The sequence below is a fragment of the Rhizophagus irregularis genome, chromosome 6 (genome assembly GCF_026210795.1).
Source record: "Rhizophagus irregularis chromosome 6, complete sequence".
NCBI lineage: Eukaryota > Fungi > Glomeromycota > Glomeromycetes > Glomerales > Glomeraceae > Rhizophagus > Rhizophagus irregularis.
The window spans coordinates 3,220,218-3,236,304 of record NC_089434.1 but is presented as its reverse complement, the minus strand read 5'-3'; the positions used below and the strand labels follow the sequence as shown (position 1 = coordinate 3,236,304).

The 16,087-nt window shown below is 29.0% G+C and overlaps 8 protein-coding genes across 9 annotated transcripts; 5 read left to right on the top strand and 3 right to left on the bottom strand.

The window, feature by feature from the left end:
* The first annotated feature begins 601 nt into the window (after nt 1–601).
* OCT59_026452 (uncharacterized protein) lies at nt 602–3,180 on the top strand. The gene is made up of 2 exons (XM_066143170.1): nt 602–1,392; nt 1,525–3,180. The coding sequence occupies exons 1-2, from the start codon at nt 847–849 to the stop codon at nt 2,842–2,844; spliced, it is 1,866 nt and encodes a 621-aa protein (XP_065992712.1). The 5' UTR covers nt 602–846; the 3' UTR covers nt 2,845–3,180.
* On the bottom strand, nt 2,879–3,754 carry OCT59_026451 (uncharacterized protein). Its single transcript, XM_025309009.2, has 2 exons — nt 3,562–3,754; nt 2,879–3,490 (listed from the first exon to the last, which is right to left on the bottom strand). The coding sequence occupies exons 1-2, from the start codon at nt 3,695–3,697 to the stop codon at nt 3,180–3,182; spliced, it is 447 nt and encodes a 148-aa protein (XP_025187262.1). The 5' UTR covers nt 3,698–3,754; the 3' UTR covers nt 2,879–3,179.
* A 173-nt stretch (nt 3,755–3,927) lies between these two features.
* On the top strand, nt 3,928–5,292 carry OCT59_026450 (uncharacterized protein). The gene is made up of 5 exons (XM_025313462.2): nt 3,928–4,154; nt 4,318–4,386; nt 4,496–4,608; nt 4,700–4,822; nt 4,915–5,292. The coding sequence occupies exons 1-5, from the start codon at nt 4,080–4,082 to the stop codon at nt 4,943–4,945; spliced, it is 411 nt and encodes a 136-aa protein (XP_025187261.1). The 5' UTR covers nt 3,928–4,079; the 3' UTR covers nt 4,946–5,292.
* Nucleotides 5,293–5,446: 154 nt separating this feature from the next.
* On the bottom strand, nt 5,447–6,611 carry OCT59_026449 (uncharacterized protein). The gene is made up of 8 exons (XM_025313461.2): nt 6,595–6,611; nt 6,407–6,497; nt 6,162–6,239; nt 6,048–6,091; nt 5,886–5,972; nt 5,763–5,810; nt 5,614–5,661; nt 5,447–5,530 (listed from the first exon to the last, which is right to left on the bottom strand). Exons 1-8 carry the CDS (start codon nt 6,595–6,597, stop codon nt 5,513–5,515), a joined length of 417 nt encoding a protein of 138 aa, XP_025187260.1. The 5' UTR covers nt 6,598–6,611; the 3' UTR covers nt 5,447–5,512.
* Nucleotides 6,612–6,875: 264 nt separating this feature from the next.
* On the bottom strand, nt 6,876–7,459 carry OCT59_026448 (uncharacterized protein; the record flags this gene model as incomplete). Its single annotated transcript, XM_025313460.2, has 3 exons — nt 7,279–7,459; nt 7,012–7,189; nt 6,876–6,925 (listed from the first exon to the last, which is right to left on the bottom strand). Exons 1-3 carry the CDS (start codon nt 7,360–7,362, stop codon nt 6,876–6,878), a joined length of 312 nt encoding a protein of 103 aa, XP_025187259.1. The 5' UTR covers nt 7,363–7,459.
* Nucleotides 7,460–7,917: 458 nt separating this feature from the next.
* Nucleotides 7,918–8,815, top strand: OCT59_026447 (histone H3.1). The gene is made up of 3 exons (XM_025309010.2): nt 7,918–8,126; nt 8,216–8,404; nt 8,489–8,815. Exons 1-3 carry the CDS (start codon nt 8,013–8,015, stop codon nt 8,594–8,596), a joined length of 411 nt encoding a protein of 136 aa, XP_025187258.1. The 5' UTR covers nt 7,918–8,012; the 3' UTR covers nt 8,597–8,815.
* Nucleotides 8,816–9,243: 428 nt separating this feature from the next.
* OCT59_026446 (uncharacterized protein) lies at nt 9,244–11,846 on the top strand (the record flags this gene model as incomplete). The annotated part of the gene is made up of 7 exons (XM_025324241.2): nt 9,244–9,286; nt 9,361–9,429; nt 9,506–9,764; nt 9,834–10,974; nt 11,055–11,305; nt 11,393–11,536; nt 11,617–11,846. 7 exons carry the CDS (start codon nt 9,244–9,246, stop codon nt 11,669–11,671), a joined length of 1,962 nt encoding a protein of 653 aa, XP_025187257.1. The 3' UTR covers nt 11,672–11,846.
* Nucleotides 11,847–12,248: 402 nt separating this feature from the next.
* Nucleotides 12,249–15,300, top strand: OCT59_026445 (uncharacterized protein; the record flags this gene model as incomplete). 2 transcript variants are annotated; one of them, XM_066143169.1, is made up of 10 exons in its annotated part: nt 12,249–12,348; nt 12,442–12,603; nt 12,688–12,704; nt 12,780–12,843; nt 12,930–13,027; nt 13,120–13,320; nt 13,401–13,626; nt 13,714–14,405; nt 14,478–14,557; nt 14,630–15,300. In XM_066143169.1, the coding sequence occupies 9 exons, from the start codon at nt 12,249–12,251 to the stop codon at nt 14,490–14,492; spliced, it is 1,575 nt and encodes a 524-aa protein (XP_065992711.1). In that variant the 3' UTR covers nt 14,493–14,557; nt 14,630–15,300. The 2 variants fall into 2 exon arrangements, with proteins under 2 accessions (XP_065992711.1, XP_065992710.1); XM_066143168.1 differs by having other exon boundaries at nt 13,714–14,557.
* Between the last annotated feature and the right edge of the window lie 787 nt (nt 15,301–16,087).

The window sequence follows — 16,087 nt, the reverse complement described above, 5'->3', positions numbered from 1 at the left end:
TATTAAGTTTAAAATAGTTCAATTATTTTTTCTTCAAGATCCTTTTGAGTAAATAAATAGTAAACAAATAATGTGCATATCCAAATTAGCGGTGAGATTGAGAAATAATTATATGTGGCTTTTCCTTTTTGGACTTATAGTTTTCATAATAGAACATTGTTTATACAAAATTACAGATTACTTGTTATATGTACTCGATTTTACGAGAATACAGTGTTTTGTACACATGCGAATAATGTGCATGATAAGCGTTAATTAAATATTTTTTTATATAACAAATTGGGTTTAAGTTCATTGTAAAAAAATGGAAGATGACGGCATGTTGTTAAAAAGGCTAAACTTTATCTTGGCTGATGAAAATGTTCACCAACCATCTAAAAGAACCAGTGAAAAACGGAGAATCCGATACAATGCATTATGCAAAGTTTGTTTCTATTAACCCTTTCAGTTTCATGTTGTGAGATGGTTATTTATTTAATTATTTAATTTATTTTTAAATTTTTTTAGTTTTTTTTTTCTTCCTTTTTTTTTTTTTTTTTAAAAAAAAAATCTTATTCTCATATTCCAATTTCAATTTCTTGAGTGATTATAATTTTTCAATGACTCCATCTAACTCGATTATTCGGTAAGTAAAAAAAAAAATTTTGGTTATATTATTACGTAATTTGATTGCATAAATCCCACCATTATTTTATAAATGAAAAACTAACCATAAAAAAATTTTGGGGGGTTTCTTCCGTTAAAATCCGGTTTTTTTAAAAAAAAATTTTTGTATTACTATATTATTTATTTAAAATGTTAACTTTATCAAATGGTTTTTTCGTCCTTTTTTTTTAAATAAAAATTATGTTTATTCGTTTAAGGAGAATATTTCTTAGAGTCTTCCTTAAAAAACGTAAAAAAACTAGACGTAGAACAAGATCCTTAAAACGACAGAGTGACAAGGCTATTCCAAGTGTTACGGCGTCTGATAATAGTACAATAGATATAACGAACTATTATAATATTAATAATACATTTAATAATAACAATGTTAATAACAACTATAATAACAACGTAAATAACAATGTTAATGATAATAACATTGATGCAAATAAACTTGTTCCACCACTTATACCGTCAACCGCAAATCGTTCAAGTTCAGGACAACGTAGAGATTGGCGTAGTGGACATAAACCAATAGATGATCTTATTCAAGAAATTCGGTTGGAATTTCCATATCCAGCTCATAATTTAGTTTGGATTCCATTTGATGAATTTGTAAATTGTAAACCTATTGCTCGTGGTGGGTATTCTGCAATTTATGAAGCTATGTGGAGTAAATCCGGTCAGACTGTTGCATTGAAATGTTTGGATGGTTCACAAGATTTTAGTAACGATTTTTTAAATGAGGTAATTTTTTTAATTTAATTTAATCTAGTATTTTTTTTTTATTATTATTATTATTTTTAATAACTAAAAAATTTCATTAAAATTTTTATTTTATTTTTATTTGATTGTTTAAAAAAAAAAAAAAAAAAAAAGATCAAAATGCATTGGTGTCTATTTTCTCAACCACAATTTTTGCATTGTTATGGTATTACACAATTACAAAATGGAGAATTTATGATGGTAATTCAATATGCATCATTTGGAGATTTAAGGATGCATCTTCAACGCAATCGTATATCAAGTTGGAAAGATAAAATTCGAATTCTTAAACAAATAGCTCGTGGTCTTGCTGAAATGCATAAGAGAGATCTCATTCATGGAGATTTACATAGTGGTAATGTAATGAATATTGATCAATCACATTTCGTTATTGGGGACGTTGGACTTTGTGGACCAGCTAATCGAATGACACGTAAGAAAGGGGGATTATATGGAGTACTTCCTTACGTTGCTCCAGAACTTCTTAGAGGAGCAGAATATTCAAAGAAAGTAGACATTTATAGTTTTGCTATTATAATGTGGGAAATATGTTCTGGTATTAGACCATACGCTGGTACAGCTCATGATGTTAATATGGCAAAAGATATATGTGAGGGGAAAAGACCACCTGTTCCACCTGGAACACCTTCTTTTTATTCTGAACTTATGAAAAGTTGTTGGGATGCTAATCCAAATAATCGTCCTAATGCACCTGAAGTATTAAAAACTGTTTACCACTGGTTGGTGAATGATTCACTAGATGAATATTTACGGAAAGGTGGTTCAACAATATTGTTCAATGGTTCTTCAAGTAATCTTACACATCCTGAAGCAGTTTATTACAGTCGTTTATTGGAGTTTCCTGAATTACGCAAGCCTAATTTACAAAATTCTTCAGTTGAAGAAAATAATAATAATTATCTACGACCTCCCTTAACTCAAGAAATTTCTACACAATCTCCTCGGGGAACATTAAATAGTTCAAAATTAAAATTAAGATCATCTCGAGAAACACTCGAGTCTAAGATTTCTCAAAGTACATATACTTCAAAACAATCACGTGCTACTTATAATAATAAACCTCAAGATACATCGAATTCAAGGCCTGTTCCATCTAAAACTTCTCAACGTACAAGTGGAAAAGTTTCACAAAGAAAATATAACAGTAATTCTCCCAAACCATCTAATTATTCGAGACCATCTCAAAATTCATCATACAGCAACTCTCAATCTACTGTAAAACCACCACAACGTAGTCCTATGAGCCCATCACAATTTTATGAATCAGCTCGTTCAGTTAAATCTGATGATAGTGTATCAGTAAATTCGAAAGCTTTGGAAAATCCACTTAGCGTTATTATACCAGATGATGATATCGCAACTCTTACTTCATTTTGGTCTATGGACGGACCTAATCTTAATACAATAAGATAAAGTTAATAACTTTGTCAGTCAAAACATAGATAAATATAGATATTATTTCTTTTTATTAAAGTGATGTACAATTCCTGGTGAATACAGTACATTTTTTTCTTCAAAGGAAAGATCATATGCAATGTGTATATATATATTAGCAATTTCTTTTTTTGGCGTTATACTAGGTTTTAGGGAATTTATTTTTGTTTTACATTTTCACATTTTTTCAAATATTAAATATTATACAATGAATTGATTATTATTTATTATTTTATGTAAATCTTCTCTTATTATTATTTGATATTTTTCTTTCTTAGTTGAAATAAATATGAGATATATAATCGTTGAATTAATTAAACTTTTTGTCTGCTTTCAGCATTTTCTTTCCAAACGCTTCCATCACTATAGACTTCTTTTTTCCATATTGGAGCTTTTTCTTTTAATTGATTAATTAGCCATTCTACAGCATGAAGTGATTCTTGACGATGAACACTTGATACTGCTATTATTACACTAGTTTCTCCAACCGGTACAATTCCTGTACGATGATATATCGCAGTTTTTGTAAGTTCCCATTTTGTTCTTGCTTCATGAATTAGGTCAGATAAAACTTTTTCTGCCATAGGAGAATAAGATTCATATTCCAATTGAATAACAGTTTTACCTGTATCGACGAATAAATAAATAAGAATTAGATTATCAAAATATGAAAACCAGTAGATAAAGAAGACACACCTTTGAAAGTGTTACGGGTCGTGCCATTGAATGTTGTAATTGCTCCAGCTCCATCATCCTTTACTAAATTTATAATATCTTGAAGTATGAGATTTTCTGAAGTCAATTTTACAAAATCTTTATCAAAGTTTGACATTTTCTCAAAAAAAGTAATTATAAGTAGGATAGGATAGGATTATCTATCTAATCCACCAAAAAAAAAAAAAAAAAAATTTATTGGGCAAGATGCTCGATTCCTAAATAAGAAAAATCATCGAAATTGCATTATGTAAGGTTTCACAATCTGCAAAGTTTCACAATCTAATAAATAATACAATTTTCCTTTTTGAAAAAATTTAAAGTTGAAAGGTTTTTTTTTTTTCTTTTATTCTCAGATTTCAAAAAACCGAATTTTTTTTTTTTGAATATTATTAAAATTTGTTTAAAAATTGAAAGGGAATAAAACTTGCCCTTTTTTAAAAAAAAAATAAAACAAAATTAATAAAAAAAAAAAAGAAAAAAAATTAACGATATTCAACATGCCGAGCGAAGCGTTACTTTTCCTTTTTGCTGTCATTATGGCCGCAGTTCTACTATTTACGATGGTTTTCTTTGTATCCTTTTTTTATATGAAAATTTAATTATTTCGTGAATTATTATTTATAAGATTTATGAATAAAATGAAATGGATTTTTTTCGATTAAATGCTTATCAAAGAAGAACGTATTTAAAGTTAGTTTTTATCCATAACATAATATTATCATTTAATTTTATTAGACAATTATGTTTTCGGATCTTGAATGTGATTATATTAATCCTATTGATCTTTGTAATAAATTGAATCAGGTAAGTTACAATATGATTAAATTAATTTGAAATCCCTTAAAAGTTACAAATATTAATACATGATTATGTTTAATATATTCTATATATATATATATATTTATATTTATAGTTTGTACTTCCAGAAATGATGGCTCATGCTTTCCTTGCTTTTATATTTTTAATTAATGGAAGTTGGATCGCATTAACCATCAATGCGCCATTAGTTGCTTATAATGTTAACAAGTAAATTATAAAATTTTTTTGTTCTTTTATCATTATATATACATTTATCATTCTAATAATTATCTTTTTAATTGGAAAATTTTTATTTTAGAGTAACAAGTAATAAACATATGTATGATGCTACGGAAATTTTTAGAACTTTAGGACAACATAAAAAAGAATGTTTTGCTAAACTTGGATTTTATCTTATTAGTTTCTTTTATTATCTGTATAGGTATGTACAAGCGTGAAAAGAGGACTTATCATGAGCAAAAAAATTAATTAATTCGTTTTTTTTTTCCCCCTAAAAAAAACCAAATAATTTAGGATGATTGTCGCACTCATCAATGAATCCTAAGATTTTCTGAAAGTTTGTGATAAAAAAAAACATTGATATGTTAGGAATTAATAATTCTTGGGTTAATATGATGATATTTAACTTGAGAATGATCGTATTGTAAGGTGAAAAGAGGGATTCAAAGAAAAATTATATTGGGGAAGAAGATTTATTTTTTCGATCAAAAAAAGAGAAAAAAGAGCAATACGTAATCAAAAGTGATTGGGGTTTTTAAACATTAGTTCAATTTAGTTAATATTAACAGTTTTAATATAAACGTATATGTTTTATTTATTAACATTTTGTTTTTTACATATTGTAATTTTGTACAGAAAAGAAATAAATTTCTTTATATTTGATGTACTGTTATAGGATGTGTGGAAAAAATTTTTATGACATCATAGATGCGTAACAAAAAAAAAAAATTTCAGGTTTACTAAAATGATTTGATGCCAAAAATGTCAAATTGAATTAATTAATTAATAATTAATATAAATAATGTAATAATGTGGCTTTGCCATTTGTATTACAAATAAATCTTTCATATTTTCAAATCTTTTTATTATATAGAATAATTTTAAAAATATCTTAAGGAAGCAATTTTGACTATTGATTTAAATTAATTAAAAAAATAAGTGAACGTGTATAGATGTAAATTGTTTAAAATAATTTTAATAAATTAAACTCACTTTTAACCATTCATCCGTTAGTGTTTCAGTATCTCGAATATCAAATACCTAATAGAAAACAATATTTATAAATATTTTTTAATGAAATTGGGATATCAATTTCCCTATCATTAGGTTCATTAAATGGTTATAGGAAAAGTTTATTATACCTTATTTAAATCTGCTTTTTGTTGAAAATAAGTTTTCGCGCTTGCATACTGTATAAATAAATAAATAAATAAATAAAATATTAACGCCAAAGGAGATTTCAAAGATGAATTGAGATGATTTACCAGCATATTCGTCTCGGGATTTGTAGTAACTGGTGAATAATAAATCAAAATTAAAGGGTATGATTTGCGTCCGTCATCATGTAATAACTAATTCAAAGAGTTATATACAAAGTTAGATAAAATCAAGTTCATTTTTTTTTTAATGAAATCTATTATTCTTACTTCATAACTTAATACGATATACCGCGGAGAATTTTCGGGTAACTCTTACGTGTTTTTGAATACACAAGATTAAAAAAAAGTTTCAATGAAAAAGAATGCATTCTTAATAATTACCTTCAATAAGTTCTTCTAATGATATATTATCATATTGTTCATCTTCCATGACCAGTAATTTTTCCCTGTCGATTTTCACTTTATTGAATTGAACGGTAATAATTTAAATAATTAGTTTTCTATATAAATTTCGCTTTTCACGAACATTTCTATACATTTTTCATGTTACCCCGAAGCTCGGTTTAAACTAGCTAGCCGGTATATATTATAGCTTTTTTTGTTATTGTACTAATTTGAAAACTTACAAACAAATGCGGCACTTCCTTTCGAACTTTTCGAAAATCTGAATTTACGAAGTTTTTCTAATACTTGAGGATCCACCTCACAAGTTGAAGTCTAATTGGTTTTTCGCAACAAGACAGAAGATGATGTTAATATTTAAGTTCAGATTTCATCTTGTAAACGATTTAAAAGTGTATGCTAACTTAAGTACCATATTTTTTATATATTGATAAAAAGATGAAAATAAAAAGTTTTGATTTTATAATTTACATATAACAGATAATGAAAATCATTGCCAAGATTAAAATATAATTAGATTTTTATTGAGTAATTATTATAATAGTTGATCCATCATTTTATTAATAAAATATAACATCAAAGTCCAGCATTATAGAAGAAAAAAAAAAATATTTTTTTATGAATATGAAATAATGAGGCTCGCAATAATAAAAAGTTTCTTGTTTCCGATAGGGTTGAATAGGTTGAAACGGTTTAACCTCCAAAACCGTAGAGAGTGCGTCCTTGGCGTTTGAGAGCATAGACTTGAAAAGAAAAATTTTTTTTTTTTATCAATAAACGGAATACAAATGAATATGAGAATGAATTTTATAATGAACATGGAACTTACCGACGTCTAGAGACGTTACTGTCTTGCGTTTTGCATGTTCTGTGTAGGTTACTGCATCTCGGATTACGTTTTCAAGGAAAACTTTGAGTACTCCACGAGTTTCTTCATAAATAAGACCTGAAATACGTTTTACACCACCTCTACGTGCGAGACGTCTGATAGCAGGTTTAGTAATACCCTATTTTTATTTTTTGAAGAAAGAAATAAATAAAAATTCGAAACGAACAAAAGAAGTTTTTCAAAGTTATTATTATTATTATTTCTTACTTGAATGTTATCTCGAAGAATTTTGCGATGGCGTTTTGCTCCTCCTTTTCCAAGACCTTTTCCACCTTTGCCACGTCCAGACATTGTTTATTGTATTATTTTTACGGGGTATAAAAAAAAATAATGGGGTAACCTAATTTCAAGGCGAGGGATAAAAGTTTTTTTTTTTTGAAAATTTTCTGAAGAAATGTGGAAGGCCAGAAGGATGCCTTTATATATACCTGATCTGATCGCGTCTCGGTCAGCAACGCGCAACAATTGTTTTTATTGTTTTTTCCTGAAATTGTTGAAATTGTTTCGCGCTTTATTATTTAACGTGTCAGGTGATGAATCACGATACACGTACTGTGATTAAGTTTTTGTCGCGTCCGTAATAAACATATACATATTCAGTTACAATTACTCAATAATACTGATTACGACGTGTAACCGTGTTACATATCTAAGTTATATTTGGATATTCTTCTTATTTTTTCTATTTTTTACTATTTTGAGAAGTTTTGAATGGTCACGTATGTCACGTTTGCGCGCGTTCAGTTTGTGATTCTTTAAGAATCACGTCGAATCATCAAAACAATCATTTTAGGTTGACGCGTAAAATCAAAAGCTATATAAAGGGCGAATTTTTAACTTACTCCCAATTTTTCTTCTTACAAATATTACCTAGTTCACCCCCCCTTATTAAACATTTTCTTAATATTATAAACTTCTAAAAAAAATATAAAAATATAACAATGGCCAGAACAAAGCAAACTGCTCGTAAATCAACTGGTGGAAAAGCTCCCCGCAAACAACTTGCTACTAAAGCTGCACGAAAAAGCGCTCCAGCTGCCGGTGGTGTTAAGAAGGTAAAATAAATACGATAATATTTTTTTTATGACGTTAAGCTTACCTCCATTTACATTTATTCTTTATTTTCTGTATTTTATTTTATTAGCCGCATCGTTATAGACCAGGTACCGTCGCTCTTAGAGAAATTAGACGCTATCAAAAGTCCACTGAACTGTTGATTCGAAAGCTTCCATTCCAACGCTTGGTACGTGAAATCGCACAAGACTTCAAAACTGACTTACGTTTCCAAAGTTCAGCCATTGGAGCTCTTCAGGAAGCTGCCGAAGCCTACTTGGTAAGTTCAAAAGTATTAACAAATATACATAATACATAAATTACATCAATTAATAATCGTAAAATATCTTATTTTGGAAATTAGGTTGCATTATTCGAAGATACGAATTTAGCGGCCATTCATGCAAAACGTGTTACAATTCAACCTAAAGATATTCAACTCGCTAGACGACTTCGTGGTGAACGATCCTAATTTTTTTTTTCTTTTAATGGAGGAACATTTTATATAAATTGGTTTTTTATTTCTTTAATGTAATTGGGTGGGAAAGTTGGATATCGTTATATTTTCCTTCATAATTTTTCTATATGTAAATGCTCATGAGTGTTTCGTAATAAAATTTTACGAACCCGCACAAATTGTTAACTAAAATAAGCCAAATAAATTTATATTAATACTTAATTTCGCGCTTTATTTCGTGTCTTTAAAAACATTGCTAAAAAATCTAATTTTGCCATTAAAGATCAAAGATCTGTTTAATCTAATTATCACATGTACTTACTAACTACCGTAGGACAATTACTATAATTCGTTATCCAGGCTCCGTGAGAAAGTTGAGGCTAAAAAAGTTGAGCCTATTAGTAAAAAGGCTGAGTCATACTCTCATACATAAGTTGGCATATCTGATATTGAAAATCCTTTGATTTGTTTGTTACGCGAGCCTAGAATTATCCGCTGTTGTTGATTGAAAAATGTTATTCGACGCAAAATTTCAGCCAACAATATTTTTAATATTTTCGATATCTTAATATTTGCCAAGAAATTTCCCTTAAAAAAAAAAAAAAATTAAGCTTTCATTTGTTTCTATCGGATTACTCTTAACAAAGGATTTCTTAAAGAAAATGTCGCATTCGCCGCGCGAATCGTCGACACCTACTGAGTTTGGTATGAATTCGCTTCTATCTTACACTAAGTACGAAAAGAGTCTAAATTATTTATTTTACGAATAAAATTATAAGGTAGTCAATACGATACTGACGAAGAACAACTTACGGAAGTAACTCCACTTACAGCACCCGATGGATCAGGTATTACGTTCAACATAAAATAGCTCTTCTTATTCGTTCTGCAAGTAAATCACTTTCTCACAATTCTTAAATTTAGCTCCTCAAACTAATAATAGACATAGTGACTCATGGATAACTTTCAAAACTCGGCTTAGATATTATGTTCCGGTTTTCAGTTGGTTACCAACTTATTCTATACAAATATTCATTGAAGACTTTTTAGCCGGTTTAACTGTAACAGCCATTTTGTTGCCCTCTGCTTTGTCATATTCTGTGTTGGCAAAGCTTCCACCTGTTCATGGTTTATATGCTGTCGTCATACCTGGAGCCATTTATTCATTTCTTGGCACTTCAAAGTAAAATATTATATTATTTGAAATTAGTTACTCATTATTGTATTCTAACTGATTTAATTATATACCTAGACAATTAGTTATTGGACCAGAAGCACTTGTATCTATGCTTATAGGTTCTTCTGTAGTACAACAACAACGATATATGGACAAAGAGGGTGACGAAGTATCTGCTATTTTAATCGCAGGTTTAATAACATTTTTTGTGGGTATTTTGACGTTTATTCTTGGTATAGTTCGATTAGGATTCTTGGATTCTGTATTGTCTCGTGCTCTTTTGCGTGGATTTATTTCTGCTGTGGCAATTGTAATTATGATCGAACAACTTTTGGTTATGTTCAAGTTATCTGAGACAGCTGCAAAGGATGGAATCGGTCACGCATCGTCATCAGTTGAAACTTTTGTCTATATTATTACACATCTTGATCATGCTCATATATTAACTACCATGGTTTCATTCTCAAGTCTTGCTTTTCTTTTAATAACTGGCTTCATCAAAAAAAAATTGTCCAAACGATGGCCACAAGTGCAATTCGCACCGGAAATTTTAATATGTGTTATTATATTTACAATATTGTGTAATATTCTTAATTGGGATGAAGATGGTGTCGATATTCTTGGATCAATTAAAGGAGGTGGATTCCCTAGTTTCCAACTCCCTTTTCCAAATCATTCTCATCTTAGGGATTGTTTTGAAGCAGCTGCTTTGATATCTGTTATCGGTTTTGTAGAATCTATTGTAGTCACAAAAACTTATGCGACAAAACATAATTATGCTGTTAGTGCCAACCGTGAGCTAGTTGCCTTGGGTACAGCAAATTTAGTTGGAAGTTTTTTCCAATGCTTCGCTGCTTATGGTGGTATGGCGAGGAGTGGTATTAATGATAGAGCTGGTGCCAAGACTCAATTAGCAGGGCTCATTAATGCTACACTTGTACTTTTATGCTTACTTTTCCTTCTTAGTGCATTTTATTATCTGCCGAAACCAGTATTAGCAGCAATTGTCACAGTTGCTGCTATATCCCTGTTAGAAGAACTTCCACATGATTTATATTTCATGTACAAGATTAAAGCATGGAAAGATTTTGCTTTACTCTTTTTGACCTTTTTCTCCACTATTTTTATTTCTATTGAATATGGCACATTAATTTCAGTTGCCTTATCGTTAATACTTGTGGTTAAACATTCTACTTATCCACGTATTACATTATTAGTAAGTGCTTATAGTTAAATAATGGGTTTCTTTCTTTTTACTTACCTTTTATTAAAAACCAATTGTATTTGCAATTATAGGGTAGGATAGGTGATACAAACCGTTTCAAACCTATAAAAGATTTTCCTGACCAAGCTGAACATGTTGAAGGAGTGCTCGTTGTTAGAATTTCTGAACCCTTGTACTTCGCCAACACTGGTCAACTTAAAGATCGGTTAAGGCGTCTGGAAGAATTCGGTGATATGAGTGTTCATCCTTCTGAAGAAGCTCGGATGTCTCCAATTGAGAATGTAATATTTGATATAGAAACAATGGAAGATATTGATGCTAGGTATGTATATAGTTAATATAGTTTTTTTATTACGAATTTACGTTGACTTAATAATAAAAAAATTCACAATCAATTATAATTATTTAGTGCTGTGCAAATTCTTTTGGAAATTATTGTAGCATATCATCAACGTGGAGTTAATGTATTTTTTGTAAAATTGCGTGAAAATCAAAGGAAGTTATTTATACGTGCTGGAATAACGGATAGAGTTGGGAGTGATCATTTCTTTAAGTAAGAATTTTTTTTTTACTTTAAAAGCGATTGTTAATTTGGATTTTAATTTTATTTACATTTTTATTTGTTTTAAATAGGCGAATTCCTGATGCACTTGAATATATCAATAGAGTAGGATTGAATATTGAATGATCTAAAAAATATTCTTAAATTATTTCTTACATTTCATATTATTATAATGATGAAAATAATTGCTGGTGCAATTGTTTTTTAAAATAGATTTGAAAATCTATCTTTATATTCTGTAATTATATGTAATAAATTAACTATTTGATCACAGCTTCATAAAATGGTGCGATCTTCAATCACATGACTCTTGTATTACAAAGCTACGAATTTTCGCGTGCTAAAGCAAAATTAATAAAATACTTCTAATCATTCATGTATTAATAGAATATACTTTTGGCTGTTTATTTGCCTATTATAATTAATGGGTGTATGTAAAATAATATACATAGAAATATAAAAAAAATTAGTAATAAACTAGATCCCGACAATAAATTCTTAACGCCGGCCGGGTTGAAAAGTTTTATGGCATAAAAAAGAAAATTGATCCTCGTGATGGCTGATCACCTCGTACCACAACCCTTTTCCGTGGTGCGGTGGGTGGCTAGTTTTGTTATTAAATTTGAACACATGTTTTCAGAACAAAATTAAAATTTGTTCTACCAAAGAATACTTGATAAAAACCGTCTACTCCAATTACCCCATGGACCGAACAACGGAATCTGTAACCTCCTGGGATGTGAATAAAGTACATGCCTGGCTTTCTTCTCTTGGTTATTCCTCATATGAATCACAACTAAAAGGTACTTTGAAAATCCTCCAATTTACCAGAAATCTCGAACCGTTTCGTCGTTATTGCTTTTTCAGCGGTTAACCTTTGCAACCTTTCATCTCAGAACAAGGTATAAGTGGGGAGATCTTGGTTCATTTAGACCATGAAGCACTCAAAGACCTTGGTATACGTTCGGTCGGCCACCGAGTTTCCATACTGAAGGCTATATATAACCTGAAAATACAGCATAATATACCTGTCGAGATTGGCGAATATATTCCTCCTTGTAAGTGTGATCTTTTTAAAAAATTAAATTCGTTCTGTTATATCGCTTAAATTTAATTTTTTTATTTTTGGCTCTTTACAATAGCTGCAGAATTTGAAAGTGTACGTATAACTCTTAATTTGTGTTTTTTATTTTAGCTTGAATAATTTGATAATTTTTACCAATTCATTTTTCAGGCAATGAGCGTTACGAATGGAATTCCAGACCTTCGTAAAATTGAAAGCGCAATTCAAGAGAGAGGTATTTTGAAATAAATACAAATAACAATTATTTTTGAGATTCGTTATTTAATATCATATTTAACTAAAATTTTTAAATTTAACTAGATGCATTGATTTCACATTTGTCGAAAGAAATTCAAAAATTATCAACTGACTTATCAAGATTACGAGATGACTTTTGGAAAATGGCTAAAGAAAATAAGGTTCAAATTAATTTTAGGAGAATTTTTGTTAAAAGGCTCGGAAGTATACCTATTTAAACTTCATCGAAAATTTATACATAAAATTCGAATAGCCATTACCTGAGCCGGAAAGAAGTCCTAATAAAATGAAGTATGGTAACGTAAAGGCAAACCTGTCCGTTACAGTTCCTGGCATAAGTATAACAAACTACTCGAAATCACCGACATATTCATCGGATGGTTCAAGTGCGCCACCTTCTCCTCACTCACCACGCGATGGAAATCGTAACCGTTATCACAATAATGATTTTGATGTAAGTTAGTTTCTTACATATATGTATATTATATTTAAAAATTTATAAATATATTTTTTATTTATCTTTATGTTATATAGAAACCAAACACGCCTCAAGTAACAATCAATGACACGCAAAATGGTTCCATAAAATTTTTTGGTAACAATCAAAATGCTAATGCTAATCGAGAAGCTGAATCTTATAAAAGTTTTCGAGTGTCACTTGAAGATCCGTGTTACAAAGTCCTACCGGCTGCTCTAAAAAAATATAAAATTACAGATGATTGGCGTCAATATGCATTATTCATCTGTTACGGAAGTCCAGGTAAATTCATTGACTTGAGATAAATTTATGAATCTTTAGGTTTTATATATTGATAGCATAATCTCGATACTTTCAATATTTTCACAGATCACACGACAGAACGTTGTTTGAGCTATGATGAAAAACCTTTATTATTATTCCAAAAATTAAAGGAAGCGAATCAAAATCCAGTTTTTATGTTAAAAAATATTAAAGAGATTAAATCACCTGTTGCTACAGCTGAGGAAATTATTAATTCATTGAAGGCAAATAAATCGAAACGACGTACAACTCAATTTTTAAACAAAGAATTGCCACCAGCGCCTGACGAAAATTATCCAATGCCTTCTTCAAATCAACAATCCTCTGAATATCAAACATCAAATGATTATTCTGTGGATCTGGTGGAGGGTAATGGCACAGCAGTTGCTATTTATCCATACGTTCCAGAACTTGATGATGAACTTAATGTAATTGTTGGAGATGTTTTCAAAATTAGAAGCAAAGATGGTGGTTGGTGTTTTGTCGAAAAGGATGGTCAAACTGGATGGGTTCCAGCTAATTTCTTGCTTGAAACAAGCGTAAATGGAGGGGATATGATGGATGATGATAGTCCATATGTTGGACGAGGCGTTGCTTTAATTGATTATGAAGAACTCAATATAAAAAAAGATGATACGCTTCGTATATATAAAAAACAAGATCATTGGTTATATTGTGAAATTAATGATGAGCGTGGCTGGGTACCAAGTTGGTACGTTAGGATTGATAAAGATCTCATCTATGAAGACGAAAGTGAGGTAAATGATTATCGTCTTTTCTGACAAATTATTGTTATTATTTCATTATTTTCATTTTATTTTGACTTATAGGGTACACGTATATAATAATTCATTAAAATTGTATCTTTGTTATATTTCTCATTCTTTTCGATTTAGGTGGATCCTACAAGGTAATAAAATTTAAATTGTTATTATTTACATATTTTAGTTTTATGATTGAAAATCAATCCTTTTATTATTAGTCCAAGAAGAAATGGTTATGAAAGTGGACAGCGTTCACCTTATTTCCTGCACCACACAATGGGCACTCCGATAAGGAATAATTATAACCACAATGATTATTCCTTTGCACATCACTTTGGCGAAGGCTTCTTAATTTGAGAAAGAAAAAACAGAACTTTTCACATTTATACTTAAGAACAATTCTTTTTATCACGATTCCTTCTATGATATCTTTGTACAAAGATGGAGAAGATGTCATTACATTAAGGAAACCGGAATTTTCTGTATAAATAATTAATTATTTTATCATTATTATTTATTATTAGTCAATCATATAGTATCATTCCTTTAATTGAATTAGTAATGGCAAAACCAGCGAAAGAGATTTAATTTGATGTAAATGGCTGGGTAGAACAGAGACAAAAAAAAAATATTATTTAATTTTGATGAAAATTTCTACTTGTGTACATATTATAAGCTTCGAATTGTGTCTTGCTTTTTTTTTAACTTCCAATCTTTTGATTAGTTGTGGACAATTGCAAATAACTAATAATGCTGGTAGTAAATTAGCATTATCAGCTTTGCAATTTCCAGTTAAACTATTCACTATCAAATAATAGTGGATTTGCATAAACTCACAAAACTTGAAATAAAAATAATAAAAATAAAATATCCAGAACCTTAATAAAGTAAATATTAATAATTTAGTATTTTTTTTGAAAAATTTTTTCTTAACAACTAAGATTTAATATTTTTACATTTTTGTAGATATTTCCAACAGCAAAAACAGTTTTCAGACATATAAATATTAAACTAATAAAAAGATGATCTTATTATAATTTAAAGAATTGATTTTTTTTTTTAACATTATACTCAGTATCCTTGATTAAAAGAAGAGTTTACATGAAACAAAAAATTAATTTATTGTAGGTTAAAGTAATAATTCTTTATATAATTTATTCCATAATTAGTAGAATTATAATTTGTTATTTACTTAGTAGAAATAGATTAAATATAATATAAAAAATAAGTAAAAAACTTTGCCTAAATAACTAAAAAATATAAAAATAACTAAGAACCTTTAATCTTTATTAAATCTAGCTATAGATTTTTAATCTCTTTTAATAATAATAAAAATTAAAAATTAGTAATTTACTTAATTTGAAAGAAAAGAACAATTATATATTTTAATCAAATATAATTTATTATATAGTAAAATTTCTTTAAAAGATTAGATAAATAAAAGAATTAATTAAAACTGTCAGTAAGATAAAGTATTTTAAACCAATTCAATTACAGTTCACCCTCGCTATAGTGAAGCTCATGGGCTGAAGGTTAAGATTCACTATAGTAAGGGATTCGCTATAGCGAAGGTGAACTGTATTAAGAATTATTATTTATATAGAAAATCCGTACCTGAGCTTTTCTTTACTATAGCAAATTATTCACTATATAAAAATTCACTATAGCGAGGGTGA

Excerpts from the sequence above, each read along its gene's own strand:
- OCT59_026452 (XM_066143170.1), top strand. The coding sequence starts at position 847 with ATGTTTATTCGTTTAAGGAGAATATTTCTTAGAGTCTTCCTTAAAAAA. Across the intron at positions 1,393-1,524 it reads GTAACGATTTTTTAAATGAG|ATCAAAATGCATTGGTGTCT; the intron begins GTAATTTTTTTA and ends AAAAAAAAAAAG.
- OCT59_026451 (XM_025309009.2), bottom strand. The coding sequence starts at position 3,697 with ATGTCAAACTTTGATAAAGATTTTGTAAAATTGACTTCAGAAAATCTC. Across the intron at positions 3,491-3,561 it reads GACCCGTAACACTTTCAAAG|GTAAAACTGTTATTCAATTG; the intron begins GTGTGTCTTCTT and ends TCGTCGATACAG.
- OCT59_026450 (XM_025313462.2), top strand. The coding sequence starts at position 4,080 with ATGCCGAGCGAAGCGTTACTTTTCCTTTTTGCTGTCATTATGGCCGCA. Across the intron at positions 4,155-4,317 it reads TATTTACGATGGTTTTCTTT|ACAATTATGTTTTCGGATCT; the intron begins GTATCCTTTTTT and ends TAATTTTATTAG. Across the intron at positions 4,609-4,699 it reads GTTGCTTATAATGTTAACAA|AGTAACAAGTAATAAACATA; the intron begins GTAAATTATAAA and ends TTTTTATTTTAG.
- OCT59_026449 (XM_025313461.2), bottom strand. Across the intron at positions 6,092-6,161 it reads ATTAGAAGAACTTATTGAAG|AGTTACCCGAAAATTCTCCG; the intron begins GTAATTATTAAG and ends AAAACACGTAAG. Across the intron at positions 5,973-6,047 it reads ATATCGTATTAAGTTATGAA|TTATTACATGATGACGGACG; the intron begins GTAAGAATAATA and ends TCTTTGAATTAG.
- OCT59_026447 (XM_025309010.2), top strand. The coding sequence starts at position 8,013 with ATGGCCAGAACAAAGCAAACTGCTCGTAAATCAACTGGTGGAAAAGCT. Across the intron at positions 8,127-8,215 it reads CTGCCGGTGGTGTTAAGAAG|CCGCATCGTTATAGACCAGG; the intron begins GTAAAATAAATA and ends TTATTTTATTAG. Across the intron at positions 8,405-8,488 it reads AAGCTGCCGAAGCCTACTTG|GTTGCATTATTCGAAGATAC; the intron begins GTAAGTTCAAAA and ends TTTGGAAATTAG.